Source organism: Rhinolophus sinicus, linkage group LG14 (assembly GCF_036562045.2).
Source record: "Rhinolophus sinicus isolate RSC01 linkage group LG14, ASM3656204v1, whole genome shotgun sequence".
Lineage (NCBI taxonomy): Eukaryota > Metazoa > Chordata > Mammalia > Chiroptera > Rhinolophidae > Rhinolophus > Rhinolophus sinicus.
Window position 1 is genome coordinate 17538659 of NC_133763.1, and position 20439 is coordinate 17559097.

General features: G+C 37.4%; 1 protein-coding gene across 5 annotated transcripts in view; it reads right to left on the bottom strand.

The window, feature by feature from the left end:
* Positions 1–20439, bottom strand: part of CHD7 (chromodomain helicase DNA binding protein 7) — a 211760-nt gene that overhangs the window by 34988 nt on the left and 156333 nt on the right. For all 5 annotated transcript variants that reach the window (XM_074318933.1, XM_019752431.2, XM_019752430.2 and 2 more), the window contains 8 exons: positions 16702–16816; positions 13186–13269; positions 11913–12050; positions 11695–11816; positions 11084–11327; positions 9719–9895; positions 5459–5602; positions 4114–4369 (listed from right to left, as the gene is read on the bottom strand). In XM_074318933.1, the coding sequence (XP_074175034.1) occupies positions 4114–4369; positions 5459–5602; positions 9719–9895; positions 11084–11327; positions 11695–11816; positions 11913–12050; positions 13186–13269; positions 16702–16816 (1280 nt within the window). The remainder of the gene's footprint in view (positions 1–4113; positions 4370–5458; positions 5603–9718; positions 9896–11083; positions 11328–11694; positions 11817–11912; positions 12051–13185; positions 13270–16701; positions 16817–20439) is intronic.

Below are 20439 nucleotides of genomic sequence, written 5' to 3' on the forward strand. Positions count from 1 at the left end.
TCCTGAGAACGGATTAAAGTCACGTAATGCCTTTACGAAGCAGCAAGGCCGTCTGCAAAGCACACTGCTACTTCTTATGAAGGGTGACTGGCAGAAAATGCCAGCTGGGTCACAACTGCCAGTCTCTCACGCCCCTTTTCCACATGAATAAGAGGCTAAGATTCAGACTGTTCATCTAAGTGGGAAGAAATGCAAAGGTTTTACTAGGAAAATCTTAACTAGGAATGTTCTTGAATAAAGTTGAATCATGTTTTTCAAAACATAAAATTTTTAAATCTAGGTTCTAGATTCAGGACGAGAAGGCCCTCAGGAGACAGGAGAAAACAGATTTAAGTCCATATATTACATTGGGGCTTTTTAAAAAGTTTGTTCTTGTTGCACCATATACTCTAAGCTCTTTGCAATTCAGAAGAGTCAGGTTTTACTCTTATGCTATTTGGGTAGTTATATTTTGTCCATATTAAGATTACAATTCATAATCAAAATAAAATACTGTTTTAGTTTAAAACAAGGCAGTGGTCAATGAATAGTTTTCAAAAATGAAATAACCTTTGTTGATACGTATCAGACATGTTTGAATTATTTTAGTAAAACATGTGAAAATGTAAACAATTCAGTCAAATTAGTACAGAGATTTAATTTTTTTCATTTTAAATTTATTCAGAGATTTATTCTGATTTTTCAATGCTACCAATAATTTCTCATCTTATAAAGAATAGACAAAATTAAAATTCTTTCTGACTTGACAAAAGAGACTGCTGAATTAATCAATTTAGATCTTTGTTGTGAATTCAGGTTCTTAAAATGGCAATCAGTTTACACTAATACTTCATTTTAAAATATCAGCAAACATATTTCCTATATGATTTCTGTAGCATTGTATTTATTATGGCTGGATTGAAGGGAAGGTGGTAGGGAAGGTGTTGGGGAGGAAAGCAGTTTCTACCTTCTGATATCATAGCCAAATTTTCAAGTTTGTCAATTAGATTTACCTTGATGTTAGATTTGTAAGTATCAGAAAATGAACTGGAAATAGACTATGACAAGCCAAAATACGTAGTTTGTCAGCACTGACCTAAATTAAAGTACCGCTCATACTACATTTAAAAATGTGTGTGTATGTGTATATGTATATGTGTGTATCAAAAACAACTGGAAATAAGTGTGAGAGTCTGGTCACTTAAACAGGCGGCTACTATGAAGGCAGTGGCTGCAATGTTACCTAGTTGTATTAGCCACAAACAAACAAGAAATTATTTTCTTTTGAAGAGTACCAGAAAAACAAAACAAGTTACTATTTTCTCTCTGAAATCCATTCTATCATGTAAGTCTCAGCCTTGTTTTATTACTGCCCACTATTCTCTATATTGCTCCTACCCTCAACAATAAAAACAAATGACTCAAGTCACCCCTAACCATTAGGGGGCTTTGACCAAGTCTGCAGCATTATTTTTGCTGTCATATAGGGGACCTAAAATTGGACATTCCATTCTAATAAAGCTTGCGTCAATAATTATAACTCCTTTTATGTTGCCCACTTACCTGCTTAATTTTTAGCAAGAAAAACAATTGGCAACACTTAACGAGTGCTTACAGTGCACCAAACACTATTTTAAGCACTTAAGCACTTAACGCACATTAAAAATATTTCCAATTTATATACAGTTTGTGTTCTACCATCACTTCTACTTTTTTTCCTTCCGCGTTGCTTATGTTACCACTCTCAGCTTATGCATAGTTGTTTCTATTTTCCACAGTTACAGAAATGCTGTGTTTTGTTGAATTAAACTTTTGTTTGATTGGGGCTGCTCTACTCTGCCACAGCCAATATGAATTTCAATTTAACCTCCAAAATTGAAAACTTCCTTATATCTGCTCAACAAATGTGTGCAGAGATGGTATCGTGTCAGTACACATTCTACTCCACACCTCTGTGAAACACAAGGTTATCTGGGAAGCTGTAACACTGTGTGTGTGTGTGTGTGTGTGTATTTTTTGTTTTTCACTAGAATTTCCAAGCATAAAGGCATAAGTGTACCTGCTTAACAGACACTTCATAACGTGTTGTAAGGACAGAAAAGCTGACCTCAAGGTGTGACCAATTAGTGCAACTGCCACAGATCCAAGCCTCAGAAGTCCTAAGAGCCTCCTGGCAAACAATACACGATACAGGATGACCCTGGAGAGCAATCAGCTTCGGGAAAGACCCACCAGCTGTGTTTGGGAGGAACTCCCCCTTCACAATGCTCAATGCATGCAATTAGTATGTAACCAAACAAGGTAAACTTGATGAAACTGGGAGTGGATACCTAACAGCCATGGCTGAGATCATCCCTTTCGCACGCATCCTGCTGGCAGCATTTAATCTCCTCTGTGAGTGCCTTTTCTTTCCCCTTGGAGGCCACACTGCCTCATTTTCTTTTTTTCACCAGACATTAAATGCAAAAGTGAGTGTGTTTGTGTGTGAGTGTGTGTGTGCATGTGTGTGTTTACTCATAGCAGCTATTGCCCTAAGCCCCAGCTCCATGTCCCCAACTCAGGAACGGGCTGACACTCACTATAATGGCCGTACAGGCTCTTAAACACATGGTGATTAGCAGGCTGGCAGCACCAAACATATAATTATCACACATGATACTCTCGTTAGAACGCAAAGCTAAAAGCACAGAGTTTGACAAGGAAATTCACTGATGTCACACACAGCAATGACCTCAGGTGCTACGCTCAGGCTGCCTTCTAGGTGTAGACCGTTTGTCATTTAGGAATTGGAGCTTCTGGATCTGAAGTGGCTGATAGGTGCGTAAGTTATGAAAAAAGGAAAGATTGGGAACTCTTTAACCTCGTTGCCCTTGAACCTCCTGGATTGTGATAAATAAAGACCAAAGCAGGTTTTGTTCTTTCTCCCCTGGAAAGGACCCGAACTGCACTGCTGGCCAGTGACAACTGAGCACCAGCACCCCCATTAGTCAGCCATCATCTTACCTGGACCCAGACTAACTCCAACCCAGACCAACTCCTCAACAGTCTCCTAGCTGTGCGCTCTGCTTGTCTGTCCTTCCCGACTGCCATCTGTTTTATACGATGTTGCCAGATCAATCATCCTGAATTACATTTCTAATCACTTCTCAGCTTTAGCACTAGCCGTGGTTCTCCCTGCCTACAGACTAAAGCCAAAAATTCCATAAGCTAGCATATAAGGCTTTGGCACACGGCAGGGGCCCCGCATGTGTGGGGTCACCATCCTCCTGTTTCCCGCATGCACTTTGTACTTTGGGAACTGGGCAAGTTCCCCTTTGTCTTCCCGCCTCCTTTTCTCTGCTGTTATTACATCAGCATAGTGCCCTCCGTTTTACTACCCCTGGCTGGCAAAATCCTTCCAACCCCTGGCGGCTTGTCTCAAAGCCATCGCTTGCTAACGGCTTTCCTAATCTCAATCTCTGACAAACTGAAGGCTCTTGCATTCTCCAGAGCATCTTACACACCATAGGCATGAAATACGTATTCCTTTAATGACTTTCAGAAGTATCTAATACAGGTTTTAACTCATATAGGTTACATAAGACTATCAATTTCCTTGAGAAAACAGGAAGACCATAAAGTATTCATTAATAACAGGGACAAACTATGATCAAAGCCTTAAAATAATCTCATTCTTAGGGAATAGGTGCTAATGGCCTCTAGACTGAGAGAAACTGTCTCCTATCAAAGTTGTGAGACAGCTAATAGTTGCCTTCTCACACCGAAGTTCCTCTTTCACTTCTCTGATTTGCACACACACACACACACACAGAAGATCTCAATCAGGGGCTAATTTCTCTTTAACTGTTAGCACTTTTGATGGCTTTCAGCCATGGAGTACCAACACCTCCTTTGGTCAGAAGAGCAGGCAGAAAGGTGAGAGGCAGGCCGCCTGCTCCAGGGACTGGCAGGTGCAATGGTCCTCTGACTGCGCTGCCACAGCAGGAGGCATCACAAAGGATGGGAAGCTGGTGAAACCCACACTGAGACAACAGGATACAGTGATGACTACAAACCATAGAATCCTCAGTCTGGAGGGAGAAAAGGGTTTCCGGTGTTTTGATAGTCACTAAGTTTACAAATGGCCGGGCTTACCGTTAATAAGATATGGATGATTGCAGCACTTTCGTAATTCCATCATAGTGTTTAAAAGGTTAGGTACGTTAGCTTGACCACCACCTTTGGAAAGAAATGTAAAATTCTTCTCAAGGATGGCTCGGTAATATTTCTTCTGAATGTTTGTTAGCTCAACTTCAATAATAGTTTCTTCTTTGGGGGCCAAGTTCTTTTCTACATCCTCCTTGAGACGTCTCAACATCATTGGCTTTAGAATAGCCTGGAGTTTTTGCACCTAAAAAAGGACCTTAAGTAAATACTGGTATCATGATTTGCTTGCATGTTAAAACATACCCTAACAGAAAAATCAGGATTATCCTATTTATTTAGCATTTACTTTCATTTGTCCAAGCCCAGTAAGGGCAGGACGGTACTCATCTTCCGGCGGTCATAGCAGAAGTGCACGAAGGGTGAATGATTCGGTGTCAAAAGGACTGTCCCACCCATCCAGGAGTCCTGACCAGCCAGAAAGCTTGACAAGTACACAGCAGAAACAACTGAATTTATTCACTTTGCTCTCCCTTCTCTTTGTCTTAAGCCGTAAGCATGATGAGGAAGAGGGAGGAGACTGTGTGTGTCCTGGGAGTCCTCTACACTAGTGCGCTTCCTTTCTAGAAAGAGCGAGTAAGTCAGCAGTTGCCTAGTCCCTGCACCAATGAGCAAGCAGAGACGTCTCTCTCTGCTTCTCTTTTCTGTTAACTGGCAATAGGATATAGAACACCAGATCGTTTTTATTTTATTTTATTTTTTAAATACTGCACTTCTTTTCTTTTCTTTTTTTTCAATGTGTTTATCCAGGACCCATCAGGTCCAAGTCTAGCTGTGGAGGGTGCAGCTCACAGTGGCCCATGTGGGGATCAAACCTCATTTATTTCTCACAGAAATCCTGTGGAATAGTTATGACCCATGTTTCTAAATGAAAATACGTACACTCAGAAAAGTAAGCAGTGTGACCAAGTATACTAGTCAAGAAACAAGGTGAGAACCTTAAAACTCCGGGAGGCAAATAGTTTTACACATTTCAGTGGCTTCTGACACTCCGCAAAAGCATACCTAGCAAAGCCACCAACCTGAACAGGTATGTAAGCTCTCTGCAACTCTAACAGCCCCTCATGAGGGCAAATGGACAAGTAAACAAACAAGAAAACCTCCATAATAAAGACCTGGAATATGCAAGGAAAGGAGACATAAAGCTCATTTGTCTAGTAGGTAGGAAAAAATTGATATAATTTACATTTTTAAATAGTTAAATATTAATCCTTTGCCATTTCATGGCTTAATCGTTAATTAGATGACCAAAATACAAAGCAGACGTGGTAGGTACCTGTTCTTCGGTTTTCAGATCACCAAATTCTTGCATAAAGGTGGTTTCTGAAGGGAAGCGACTTGGTTCCAAGAAATGAAGCAAGCTAAAGAGCTCTTCCACAGTGTTTTGTAGTGGGGTCCCCGTCAGCAGCACTTTGTGTTCCTACAGGAATGAATACAAGAAAAGCAACTGGTCAAATCGTAACCAAAAAGAGTTCCTGAGAAACCAGAGCCCCGCTCTAGATACCCATGTCCCTACTTCTACTCATTAACGTTAATTTAGCGTCCACTCTATGTAAGAACAGGAATTAGGCATGAAGGCGGAAATACAAGAAAAGCACAGTCCCTGCTTCAGATACACACACAGAGGGGCCCTCTAGAACTCTGCGGACCCTATAAATGTGCCTTGTCATTTTGTCTCTTCCTGGGGTTATGAGGGCAACATTTCAGTGTTATGGCTTCGCGAGTCCCTAAAGTCTCAGTGCTTTTTCCCCACCAAAGTTGAAGATTTTCCCTCAAATCCCTAGACTCAGATAAAGCTTACACGATTCTTTCTGTTCTCTACATCAACAGCACTCTCATCTCCCCATCTGCTTCCTGCATGACTCATGTTGGAGACAAAAGAAGTTCTTCCACATGCAACAGCATATGAAAAACTATTCTGTTCTGCAAAAATTTCAAACTAGCAAAGAGGTCAGCTTGGTTTTAAATACCACAATCACTTTTTTTTTTTTAACAGATGCTATTTCTAACTTTGTCTCTTGAACCAAATTAGGTATTTCTTTAAAACAATTCTTCCTGTTTACAAGCTCTTTCTCTGGGTTTCCTTATGCATATGTGCCCTTGTTCTTCTATTTCTTTATATCCAACACAGAGGAGCTGTTTGGCAGTGACCAGTGAGTTTATTAATCTCAAGTGCCTTATATTCTTTTCTACTTTGCCCATTTGATACACAGCATTGCTATTAAAGCTATTTCAAAACCTGATTATACCTTCTAGCAGGGTCAAAGCAATATTCTGCCTTAACTTGGAATCTGACAAGACTTGGTTGCCAAACAGAGTATATGCTCAGTAAATACCAGATGAATGCTGTGACTAAGGACATGCTAATTTTCTTAATATCTACCATGTCTTATCTGTCAACGAAGCTCTTTGAAAGCGAGGTGAAGCAGTTCAATTTGCTTTTATTCTTCCTTTTCTCCCCTTTAAATGAAGAGGTCTCTGATTCAGAAGACACACAGATTACCATCTTCATTAAATCCATGTAGAGTAAGGAGTTTGCAAATCAATTTGAGATTTTTAAATGTATAACCCTATTGGTGGGTAACACGGCCACAATCCCTGAGCTGTTCCAGTCCTGAATAACTTTATCCCAGTTTTTTAAACAAATACTGCACAGAGTCATTGCAATGGAAGAGCTGTACTGATACTAAAGACTGTCTCCCAGTTTTTCATATCCTTTCTTACTGAGTTAAATCCTGAACCTCTTACCAAATACTTCAGAAAAACTTATTAATTGCAAAAGAAACTTATTTGTAAAAAGAAACTCCATTTTTATGCGGCTTCCCCTGAAGGGCTATTTAAAGCCAGTTATACCGAATGGTTCTTTACACATATGAGCCTTTTACAAGGTTGCACATGAGCAGTGGGATAGAACTAGGCTTCCACTTGAAAGTAGGTAACTATGAGACAACAGACAGTTAATACACCACGCATCCTAAAACGTCATGTAAGAGACTCAGGCCATCAAGCTTATCACCTCCAAGCTCTGCTGCACCAGCAGTTATGCTTTGGGTTTAAAAATGTTACCATTCTTTATAGCTCTGATGGAGTGATGTCCATTTACTTTCATTTCGGCAGACTTTTAATTTTGTGAGGCCTTCTGACTGAAAGACGAGCTAATGGAATCAATGAACAACTACCACCACCTCCAGAGAATTCCTTCCGTGTCAGCAAGGGACAAGGAGAAGGCTGTGCTTTCCAGAGGCCCTGTGGGGGACAGTGGAGACCAGTGGACACCAGACATGTCCCTCAGCATATCAGCTCACAAGCATCTCCTCTGTGTGGGACAGCTGAAGATGCTCACTGGTCTTTCCTTTCTGAGAAAGCACGTGAAGATAATCCTCGTCAAGAGCACTTTCATTCTGAGTCTAGTGCAGGTAACGACAGTTCCCTGTGACCTGCTCCATAGGTGGATATAATTATTATGTGCTATTTTTACTGTGACTTATTCTAGGAAAGGAGAATAAAAAGGCAAGTGTGTAAGTTCTCATGATGTTTACTTTAAAGTAAGGATTTAAATACCAGGTAATGAGCTGTTCAGAACTGGATAAATACTATTACATACTAATTCTGAACAACAGTTATGTGTTCCATCTTGAAAACATTTCTTCTGAGATAAAAATTCTTGATTATCAGAAATACAAACATTTTGTTCATTTGCTAATCCCAGCTTCCCAGTGGGTGAGCCATGAATGAATTACAGTTAAGCCAAGTCTTTGGGGCAGCCAGAGGGGCTGTGAAAGTCGGGACCCCGGGACTGGTTACCTGTGGCAGTGGGCGGCCCTCTCGGCTTACCCTGGAGTGACACACAAATATTACATTTTCTGTATTTGCCATTTTGTAGAAAACGTTAGGAAACACTGTAATATGTAGCAGAAAAATTATCTGGAGAACAGATTCTAATCCATTAATGAAGTGTTACTAGAAACACTGGAAAATCCTCTGAAGTCTCCCAATGACAGATTGTTTGATGTTGACAAAGTTCTACTAATCTGTGCTCACCAATGGAAGACTGTTTTGCAGCAAGAATCTACTATCTGGAAATATGTGAACTAATAATACAGAACAACTTCGATAAACTCACTGTGGTAACTACCTATTTAGCCTTCAAGAAATGACGCTGTAACTGTCCCTTATGTGGACCTCTGTGAGGCTGGGGCTCTACTCAGAAGGTGTAGTTAGACATTTCATGAGCATTAGCAGTCACCTGTAAATACTTCAGTGTAATGCTAAAGCATCACCTGAAGAGACCCGATGTAGCCATCAAGTTTCTCTTTCCCGTATGCTCCCCCACATCCTCAAATGTATGCACCATTTCTAAGTGTTCTAATTTGTTTTGTGGGTTGGCCACCAAATAATATAAACTGCTTTGAGAAAGGTCTTAGGATGGCTTTAATACTAATTCATTAGGGGGAAAAAATGGGAAATCCAACCCTAAAAACAGGATAAATCAGTCAAACTTTTTCCTTTAAACAAAACGAGATTTTGTTTTAAATTAAAAGAATAGCTGGCAATTCCAATCATTTTCATTTAAGAATAAAAGAAGCTGCTTCCAAGAACCTGCGGCAACAGAAAGCTTTCAAGTATTCTGTTCAGTCAGTTAAAAAAATTTATAGCCACGAACATATAGAATACTCCTTTCCACCTCAAACTCTCAATTAACAAGAGATCAAATTAATCTACAGACATCAAAATTGAAGGGATTTAAAAAATGTTTTTGTACTTTTATGAAACTCATCAAAACATCCAGAACAAGCTAAGTGACAATAACTTTGTTTTTAAAATGTACATTAAAAGTCAAAACAAGTGATCAAAACCCACCTTATAAACTACAGAGTGCAAAGAAGCCCGAGGATGACCGAGGTCATGCCATCCGCTAGGAAATCACACACACACAGCAGTACAGATGGAAAATCAACCCAATTCTACCACTTCTATGGGATATTATCCCACGATACTCTTACTGAAGAAAATCTAGAAAAACGTCATCAGGAAGACCCGACCATCTCTTAGGGAGCTAGAAGAGTATAGGATAGGTGTGGTCTAAAACTCCAGATCAAATCAAGGTCTTGTAATGCCTCAAACCTCTGCATGTCTATGCGAACTGGAACAATTCCAGATACTGAGCCAGCTTGTGAGAACTTGCAAGTGCAAGTTCTACAGGCCCTGGTGTGCCAAGCCTATGAGCTCTGGAGCATAACAGGGTCGTAATGGCAGTATTTACAAAGAAAAGGGAAGAGCAAATACTTGAAAGTCGTTTCAGTGACAGTATCATGACTACACTCTGCTGTGATACAACTGTGTAGCGATAACGGACAACAATATAAAAACTAGGAAGACCGTGGCCACTTTTAAGTAACTGAAAGCTCAGGAGGATGTATCGCAATATTGGACAGGCTTTGCGAACACCCGTCACAGGCATCAGTCAAATTCAGAGCGGCAGGAGCACAGGGGCAGTTCTACTCGGGTTCAATGGAATCACCAAAGGATCACTGACCAAGTCCATCATCTTGAGTCCTTCCAACAGCTTGCAGTTCCTATTCTTCAGCCGATGGGCTTCATCAATGACGACACAGCGCCATGGAATATTCCGCAGCTCAGGACAATCAGTCAGAATCATCTCAAAGGTAGTAATGATGGCATGAAACTTATAGGACCCCTTTATCACTCGACCCTACAAGGATAGTTCTGAATTATTCTTTAGCATTACAGATTACATTAACAACTTTGAGGATGAAGGAAGAGCAAAGGACAGACAGATTTTCCCCTTTGGGGGCACCTTTAGCTAGGTAACACTTACATTTTGTTTTTAAGGTATTTGGAGGTTTTAAGCTGTTATGGCATAACAAGGCTTTAAAACCTTTCCTTTTTAAAGGAAGTTAGAAAATTGTTAGTAAAATTTTGGATCCAATTTCCTTACAGACCACACATGGTCAAGTGCCCCTAAGAGTGCCCATTCTAGTCACATCCTACAAACTCCAAAAGGTGACAGACCAAAGCAATTATGTAATAAGGCCAAGTTTTAAAAAAATTTTTACCTATTAAAACTTTTGACTTTTTTAAACTTTTCTAACCTATTTATATTTCTAAGGGGTTAAAATGAAAAAAAAAAAATCACTCAGGATAGAACTTATAATAATTTCCCAAAATTAGAGATAAATACAATAGATTGTAGTGTAATATTTTTCTCCTTTAATTAATTATAGGGCAGATTTTACACTTAAAGTAAACAAACATACAGAACAAAACTCTGCCCTATTTCCAGTTATAGGACTTCAATTTACTACCTATAACTTAAAACTATTTTAACACATACTATTATTTTTCCTTCATCATGTCATTTATAATTTCAATATCACAGACTAACTACACACAGGTAACTAGAAGAAGTAAAAATTTATAATAATTGCTACTAACAGACAAAGTATAAATTCTTCCCTTTGGATATATTTCATTCAATTGTCATTCAGCATTACATGTCTAATACTTTTAAGTTCTAGTAACAGTATAACAGTAAATATTCATATTTAATAACACCATTGCTTTGTTTAGCTTTTTGTCAGTATTGCAAAACAAAGCCAATTAGCGTATCAACATATTAAATGGCTTTCAGCGGTCATCCAAGGTTTAAAATTTTATTCGTTTTTAATTGAATAATCATGACCCAAACTATAAAAATAAAGAGCTGCAATCATAAGATGTAGAAATACACAAACATATATTGGGTAAGAAATCTAAAGCAAATTTCTCAGTTTTGCAAAATCTAGACCTTTCTCCCAAATCACTGAGGCCATTTTAATTCCCAGCACCTTAAAAGGCACATAATAAGCACGAGGAAAACAAACCACCTGTGGTGTTTTACCTGCGGATCTTTGAAGTACATTTCATACAACTGAATGGTCCGACGACTAGCTTGACTCCCATGATACACAACCACGTTCAACTCTGTCCAGGTACGGAATTCCCTTTCCCAGTTGGGGATTGTGGACAATGGGGCAATTACTAAAAAAGGGCCATGGATTCCTTTCAAATATATCTCATAGAGAAATGTAATGGACTGGATAGTTTTTCCCAAACCCATTTCATCTGCTAAAATGCAGTTTCGCCTTTGGGGAGGAAATAAAACAAGGAAAGTTTAATGAGTACAGATATTAGTCACTGCTTTCTTTCCACAAAATATGTATCACTATACTCACAAATGCCTATCATAGTTGAATCTCTTAGATTCAGTAAAATACATTTTAAAACAAAATCCTCTGTGACATAACAATTGTTTCTAAATACTTCTATCAATCTCTGTATTAATATTTGTGGAATAAACAAATAATAACATACTTCCAATGCTTGCTACTTTTTATCATTTTTATTAGAGAGTTAAAATATTAAATTATATTTGAGTTCTAGTTTCAACAACTGCAAAGGAAAAGAACTATAGGCTTTTTTTAAAAAGTGAAGGAAAGATTTTTTACATACATGTTGTACCAATTGAAAAGTAGCCAGTTTACTCCCTCCAACTGGTATTCCCTGAGTTTGTTATTGTTTTTATACTCCCTGGAACTCTCCGATTTCTTCCAATCATCAGCAGGAGGTCGCTCCTGTTTCAAACATAGTAAATCCCATTAGTGGTTTCTCAAAGACCACACCAGGACGCTATTTTCAAATTAAATCCTCTGCCATTAGCCAATTCTTACCACGCGCTCTGTTTCCGGTTCCCTGGACAGTAGTTTCTCAAACTCTTCGATCTTCGCTTGATCTATGTCCTGCCTCAGCTCCCACGTGCTGTCTTCATAAGGCAGTGAGCACCACTTCACCAGATAGTGAGTCACAGGCTGGGCCAGGTTTAAATAAATCAGAATGGAATTCATTTGACCAAAAACTATATATAAAGGAAAAACATGCTCTACTACATTTATAAAGAGACCCCACCCCAGCAACAGTAACACTGAGTTGGTAGAAGTTTTAGAAGTATGACCATCGAACAGGAGTCCCTAGTTATAGTCTCAAGTCTAAACTGGAAATAGTATTACTGAGTATTATCAGAACAAATAAATTTTTATCTAAGTGACTGGTAAGTAATGTTCAAAAGCCAAAACGTACAAAGAATTAGTTAGTAAATAACAGCTGAATTTGCGCCTTATTCTTATCTGTACAAATCACTTACCAGGTGTCTGATTCAGATTTGTATGGTAAATCATCTTAGTGTATTTACGTATTTACTTAATTGGCTAATTTCTTAAAGAATGAGAGAAACAGGCTTGAATTTATTGGGATCTCTTCCTTTTTCTTAAAGAGATAGATACTGTTTGTATTTAACCACTTTAAAATAATGTGTCTGAGCTCTAGAAGATAGAGCAAACTATTTTGGGTAATGCAGATCAATCTAGAAAATAACTGGGTTTGTTGACCTTCATTTCAGGACCAAGGTACACAGATCTGGTTGTGACGTTAAAACCATTTGGTGGATTATGTAACTATGCTACAAAAGTTTTTTTGGTTTTGTTTTTAAGTAAAACATCATGTACAGTCTTTATGTTATCTTCTGTGCACCACGTTAAATGAAGTTTATCAGCTTCACTAAGGATGTTCTATCTTAAAAAACATTAAACTCCATTTTGCTACAAGAGCACTCTTAATTACATAAGGGAAATTTGTGCTATATAACAGATTTATATCAAAATGTATTGAATTCTTTTTATTGATATTCTGGAATTGTACAAAATGTCAAGGTATTTGTTTCATACTGAAAATTGATTCTTTTAAAAAGCTCTCAGACTAAACATAAAGCACATTCAGCACTGTTATAAAGTCATAAAACTAATAGTAAGTCAATAAATTTCAGTTAAATGTAGACCATGTTAGCCATGATCCAAGCTGACCAGGCCCAGATCTAGGATTCCACGATCGTTCTCCATAAACACATGTAAGCTGTCTGATCCCTGCCCCCTAATACAACTGATCTCTTACCTCTCCCCGGTCATCTGTGCTGCGTGCAAAATCCATTATCCGGTCAACTTCCACATAATCTGGATTAAAAAGCTCGTCTTCAATCTGCACCAAAGGAAAACAAAAATTGAAATGTTTATACAACACCTGAGAGTAAACACTACTTCACTGCACCAGGCAGTAAAATACTGGGTCGCAGCAACACAAAATTTATATTTGGCAAATTCTATTATATTTATTGAAATGCTACAATTTAGCAAAATCATTCCCCATGAGGAAATCAGACTTCTCAGACTTTGTTAACTGGATCTTTTAATTACTGTGTGAAACCTTTTTACTGTCAGAGAATGTTTAAGAATATTTTTAATGAAGTGTGAAATTACAATTCACTAATGAGCAATCCAAAAGGCTTATGGCATGCAATGAATGCATTTAGCATTCTTGAAAGTACAGCTTGCGATGAAGAATCAGAGCCATGCACAGCAAGTGCTACTGGACTCAAAACAACTGGAGTTGTCTGATGCCTTATAGCATCATTTACAGAATGTTATTCAAAAGCCAAAAACAGTGAAACCAGTGCATTTCCTATTTTAGTGTGAACAGTTTATGATGTTGGGTTGTCTTTGCCAAGCAGTATTACTACCTCATTTGAATACAGTCTTGTCATTAAATCTAAGTGGTCTAATGATTTATTTGTACTGAACACAGAGAAACTAACTAAAAGTATTAAGGATAAAGAAATGAAGCTTAGGGGGCAGTCAGTTAACTTAGTTGGTTAGAGCACGGTGCTCTTAACAAGGTTGCCAGTTCGATCCCCACATGGGCCACTGTGAGCTGCGCCCTCCACAACTAGATTGAAACAACTACTTGACTTGGAGCTGATGGGTCCTGGAAAAACACACTTAAAGTAAATGAAAGTTAAAAAAACAAAAGAAATGAGGCTTAAATAATTGGGTTATTTAGCCAATAGATTAATAATTTTTACAAAAGTAAAGTAATACTGCTTGCTTGCAAAGTTATCTCACTCATATAAAAGAACAAAATATGGCTCGAAGGGAAATTACAGACTAAGCTATACTTTAAAGAAGTCAGAGTCAGATAAATTAGAAAACAAAAGTCACATTATTACGTGTTCCTATAAATTTATCAGTAACACAACTTCATTAAAATGCTTTGCAAAGACACATGAGAAGTCACTTAGACACCAGTTGTATCCCCTGAACCGCAGGCTGAAGAGATAAGCTGCTTGATCACAGTTGGTTCAAGGATAACAAATATTCTCTGTGCCACTGAAACACCAGTTCGGATGCTTTGAACTGTGAATTATGGAACAAAAATCAGAAACACAAAAATGTGTTTCATCTGCCTTAGGCCTTTACACAGAGTTGATTAGTGAGGCAAAAAATTCACTGAAATGTTCAGTTAACTTAAAATGCTAACATATTAATGCACTGGCTTTGTCAAAAGCTTCTAGACTTAGGCACACAGTATGTATATATTATTCATATACCACGTAAACGCTAAAGTTTCCAGAAACTAGGTTTTGATGACAAATGCTTTCTTTAAGACAACTTGCTCTTTAACAGGAACTTTCATTGCGACTGAAAATCCTTAACTTTACTCCCACACACTTCTATCCTTCCAGCCTGTAGTCTATGTATGCCTCATGCATGTAACACAAGTTCTAGTTTCAATAATCTCTTTGACTAGAGATTCAAGTTGCAGCAAATTTATAAGGAAACCTAAGGTGAAACAAAGAATGCAAAAGTAGTCATAACTGCATGGAAACCCTAAAGCCAGGACCATCTATGGGATATGGCAAACGTGTGTGTGTGTGTGTGTGTGTGTGTGTGTGTGCACGCGCGTGCAAGCACACATGCGTGCAAAAGAATGCGAGGAAGGGAATATGCTTTCTCCTTCTCTGCTAAACTTCAGATCCTATTTTGAGACTCAGGTTGATGCTACTTCCATTCAAGTCAAAATTTAAGATTTCTAGTTGACAAGTTACCGGCAAGATAAGATGTATTTCAACTTTCGTAGAGGTGATTCACAATGATAGACCCAAATAGACAGACTACAGAGCTAGGGCCAGGCACAAGTCCTTCGAGTACATCTGACTCCAGGAAACACAGTCCAAATAAATTTAATAAACAGAACCAGGATGCAAGGCTGTGGGGGAAGTTACCATAGCACTCTTTCCTTTTCCCTGCCACTAATCCATAGAAAAGGTCAGCAGAACATACGGTGTCTCTTTGTAGAAGAAAGCTAAATGATTTCAACTTGCCCAGTGTCACAAACATTTAACTTTAGTTTCATTAAGAAGGGCACGAAAAACAGAACTTCCCGTTATTTTCTTAGAAACTGCCCTTTCAAAGAATCACCTAAATATTCTCCAAGATCTAAAGAGTGAGTCACACCCAAGTAACTCCATTCCTCTCGGTGCCAACCACTGCGCCGTAAAGCAGCTTAACACTCAGAATAGCAGAGGTGCTGATACGGACACACAACCAGTAAAACCACCACCACCTGACCTCCCATCTAATACAAACTTTACAATCTGCCTGTTTGGAAGCATAGAAATCAGATTCTAGGGGAACACAGGCTTGTCACCTGAGATTATAAGGATTTTATGACGTAAGGAACTGAACACTCTTCTGTCCTCACCCCTCATTCCCAAAAAGAGGTGGGGGCGAGAGGTAGGTTGTTAAACAGGTATTATTTTGTACCAAATTTCACACATCTTTATAGTTTACATTCTGTTAACTCCTTTATGGAGGAGAAAACTAATATATCAGCAAGTTTAATCTTTCAATGTGAAGGTTTCTCTTTTATCTACTTGAGGCTGTAAGTGAAATCAAACTGGTGATCAAAAGTCCAGAGACCCCAGAAGCAGTTTGTGAAAGCATTTATTTTTTTTAAATGTAGTTGACTATGTTGAAGGGGAACTTGGCACTTCTTAAAATGGAGATTTTCTTCCCTGTCCTACGTATGATTACCTTTCCACCATAATTGATAACCTAGGATATAGGGATAACAATATAAACAGGCAAAGAAATTATACCAACTTCTACCCCTTATAGCATGTCATTTGTGAAAATGAGTTCAGTGAACCCCCTGTAATCGGGTGTTGCTTTAAACAAAATAAATTTGCCACATACCTTCCCCAATACAAATAAACTTTTATTTCCTAGAACTTGCACTTAATATTTACTGTAGAGTTTTTAACCTGCTAAAAATTAACAGAATTTTTGTCCACTTACTTTTTTCACTGTCTACTAACTGTACTTTCATTACAAGATTTTAATCATATCATATTTCCACATAATATCGTAATGACCAGTATCTTCTAGACTAAGCAACAGGAAGAATGAGAAATTTCCTGTTTACAAATGTTTTTAGCAATAACCAGTTACCAACATGCAAGTAACACCAAATGAGGCAAACTAGTTTTTCTTAACAATTTACTGAACTAAAATTCAAAATTCAGAACACTTTAACACAGTAAGTACTTTAGAAAATCAACCAGGTATTTCATACCTCTGAAAGGAATTTGTTCTGGCCCTGCTTTGCCTTAAACCGTTTAATCTTTTGCTGAATTCTCTTATCTTTTTCCAGATCTTCTACAGATGCCCATTGACAATGAAGATAAGAACTGAAAGAATAAAGTAATACACATGTCAAAAATAATTAATATTTTATTACATGCATCTTTTATTATTCCAAAAGTCAACTGAACAGATAATTAACAAAATAATCTGTTTACTTACAGAGGCTGCTGAGCAATACTCAATATAATTACTAATATTTGAGAATAAAATAAGAAAACCAATAATAGTGCCTAAAATTTGCCTTCTGTCCTGAGCCTCCAGCTCTCTTATCCACTTCCCATTAAGAAAAAAAAAAAAAAGGACCAAGTAACAAGCTGTTTTCCTGAGTGAATGGATTATACTTCAATATAAAACAATTAACACTACAGGGTGGCCTCAATTATGAATTTATGTTTTGAGCCTTTTATCATTAATTGAGAAATAAAAATTTTTTTATCAAGTTAAAAGGATTCACATTTAAAACAGCAAAGGTAAACCTAACTTAGTCCTTCTAGAGCCATCAGGGAAGAAAGGCCTACCACCCACTCTCTGAACAACCATGCCCCCAACCAACTCCTAAGAGTTCCTGCTGTCCCAGCCTCGTCCTCCCAGCTCTGAATAGATGTCCCTTGTTCCCTTATGAATTCCACCACCAATGTCTACCCTATCCTCGCAAAGGGCAAGTTCCCTCCCTCCCCTTCAGACTCATCACTGCCAGCTCTGAGAAAACATGAGGTTTTCCCTAACCTTAACTTGAATACTCTCCAACCTCCCTTTTTCTTCTCAAGATTCACAGACAGGTATATAGTTAATGTTTTATGGTACCTTTGGCATTATTTTGTTTGATATTTCAATACTCTTTTATACCTTCTTTCTCACCCTGCTCCCTGATAAGCTTTAACTGTCTCTTATTTTTCTTTCTAGTGATGACATTAAAAAGAAACGAGATGCTTGAATATATACACACCTCTTTCAAAATCAAGGTACTACTCTTGGAAATTATGCAGCCATTATAAAATGTTTCAAAATTGATTAATGACATGGAAACGCTTATGATGTTAAGTATCAAATCATTTATATTTATGTAATGTCTAATATGCATTTTCAAAGTGAGGACTGATTTAGTCCTACAATCAACTGAGGGAGATAAAGACTTTAAATACATATTCCATGTATAGATATGAATTGATAAAAACCCTGTACACACATACACAAAGAAAATAGACAAAATAAAAATGCATCAAAATGTTAGTAATGATGTCTAGAAAGTCAGTTAGAAAATTAACTCAAAAAATAAAATAATTCAGTAATGTAGCAGGATATAAAATTAACATACAAAAGTCAATAGCTTCCATTCACACAAACAGTAACCACTGAGAAGATACAATGTTAGAGAAAACCTCTTGTACAATATCAACAAAGATAAAATATTTAACAATAAGTTTAATAAGAAATGTGTGAAACTTACGTAAGAAAATATTTAAAACCCTCTTAAAAGATACAAAAATAGAGTTGAACCAACTACAAAGACATCCTGGTTTTTAGACAGCATGCATCACTCAATATCACAAATCATAAATCTGTAAATTTAAAGCAATTTAAATAAAAATAAACAAGCCATTTTTTATGGCACTAGACAAGTTAATACTGAACTTACATATAAGAATAAACATGCAAGAATATTCAAGAAAAAATTAAAAAGGAAGCACTCTTAGGGGAAACTAGATCTAACAGATATTAAAATACACTATAATATAAAGCCTCTATGGGCAAAATAGTGTGCAACTGGCTCACGAATAGACAGAGCAAAGGATTAAAGTTCAGATACAGATCCAAATAAACATGAAACTTCCAATATATGATAAAGATTGCATCTCAAATAAATGGAGCAAAGATGGACTTTTCAATAACCATGCTGGAACAATGTTTGGCAAAGAAAAAAATCAGAGCCATGTTTTACACCACACATGAGAGAATCACCAAATGGATCAGGCACCTACACACAGAAAATGAAACCATGCAAGTACTGCAGGAAACAGGGCACATTCCTCTTCAACCTTGGTGTGGGGAAAGGCTTTCTAACTACGACTCAAAAGCCAGATCCAATAAAAGAAAAGATTAGTCTAACTGTATAAAAATATTTTTTAGAATTTCCAATGCAATAAAAAACAAAGGCAAATGATAACTGAAACTGGGAAAATGGAGTTGCAACATGTAACAGATAAAGGACTAATATCCCACATATATAAAGAACTCTTATAGAGGGAAGCATAATAGGAAAATGAGCAATAGACCTGTACAGACAATTAGCAATACAAAATATAAAAATGGCCATTAAACTTATGAAAAAATGTTTTAGTCCATTTATTAAAAAAGATAATGCTAATTAAAACAACACTGAAATATGATTTTTCACAGAAAGTGAAAAGTAAACCACACTATGTTGGACAGGTTTGGGGAAAATACGTGTTCTCGTGCATTATTGGTTGAAATGCAAACATAGGGTTGACACACAACCCTATGGAAGGGAATCTGATAATATCTAACGGAACTACATGTATCTTTGGCCTTTTGATCTAGCAATCCCACTAGGAATTCACCCTGAAACTATGCCTCCAACAATTTGAAAATACACTGGCATGAGGATATATATTGCAGCATTATCTGTGAATGTAAAATATCAGAAGCCACTTACATGCCACATACATAGGAGACTGGCAAACAAGTTATGATACAGCCATGCAATGGAGAACTATGCAGCTGCTCAGAGAAGGAGGAAGACCTAGGCACTGATGTCGATTAATTTCCAGAATACAGTATTGTAAAAAACAATGTGCAAATGTGTACAGCTATTATGCTACACTTTTGTGTGTAAGAAAAAAGGGAAAATAAAATATATTTTATATATGTAAAAAAAATATATATATATATAGAGAGAGAGAGAGAGAGAGAGAGAGAAAGAGAGAGAGTGTGTGTGTGTGTGTGTGTGTGTATCTGCCTATTCATGCCAGAATTTTGGAAAGGATAAATCTGAGATTAATAAGACAGTAAATAGGAATGAGGGAGAAAGAAAAGGAGGACAACGTTTCTTTGAGTATCCTTTTGTGTCCAGCTCTGACTTCTGAATCATGTGAATAGTTCATGAACTTGAAAAAATTAATAAATAAAAATCAATAAGGCTGGGGTGGGGAGCTAAAATGGAATATAAACAGAAACTAATGAATCAAACTGAGTATCAAATCAATAACATAACTACATGGAAAGGGGACGGGGAGGAAAGGAACCCAAGGAAATTTTGAACAAAGTATTTAGCCTCTATACCCTCAGGCTGAACACATAAAACTCTCAACAAATACTAAATGAATTTGTTGGTAGGCTTCTTTTTCACAGAAATATGGTCTAGTAATTCTGAAACCATGTCCCGTACAATCTAAGATGGACAAATAAGCAAATATATTATGGAGAATGAGAGCCAGGTTTCCGGTGGTCAAAGAATGGAATTATTAATATGGGAAGGGGTAAGGACAGAATGAACCCGCAGTGTTGAAATAAAACCGGAAGTATCAATATAAAGGCATTGTTTCTCACCATGTTGGCAGGCAGGCAGAGGTGTGTGTACATGTAATTAGCACATACATGTATATAACGTGTATGTCATATGTACACACATGTGCATACACGTACATGT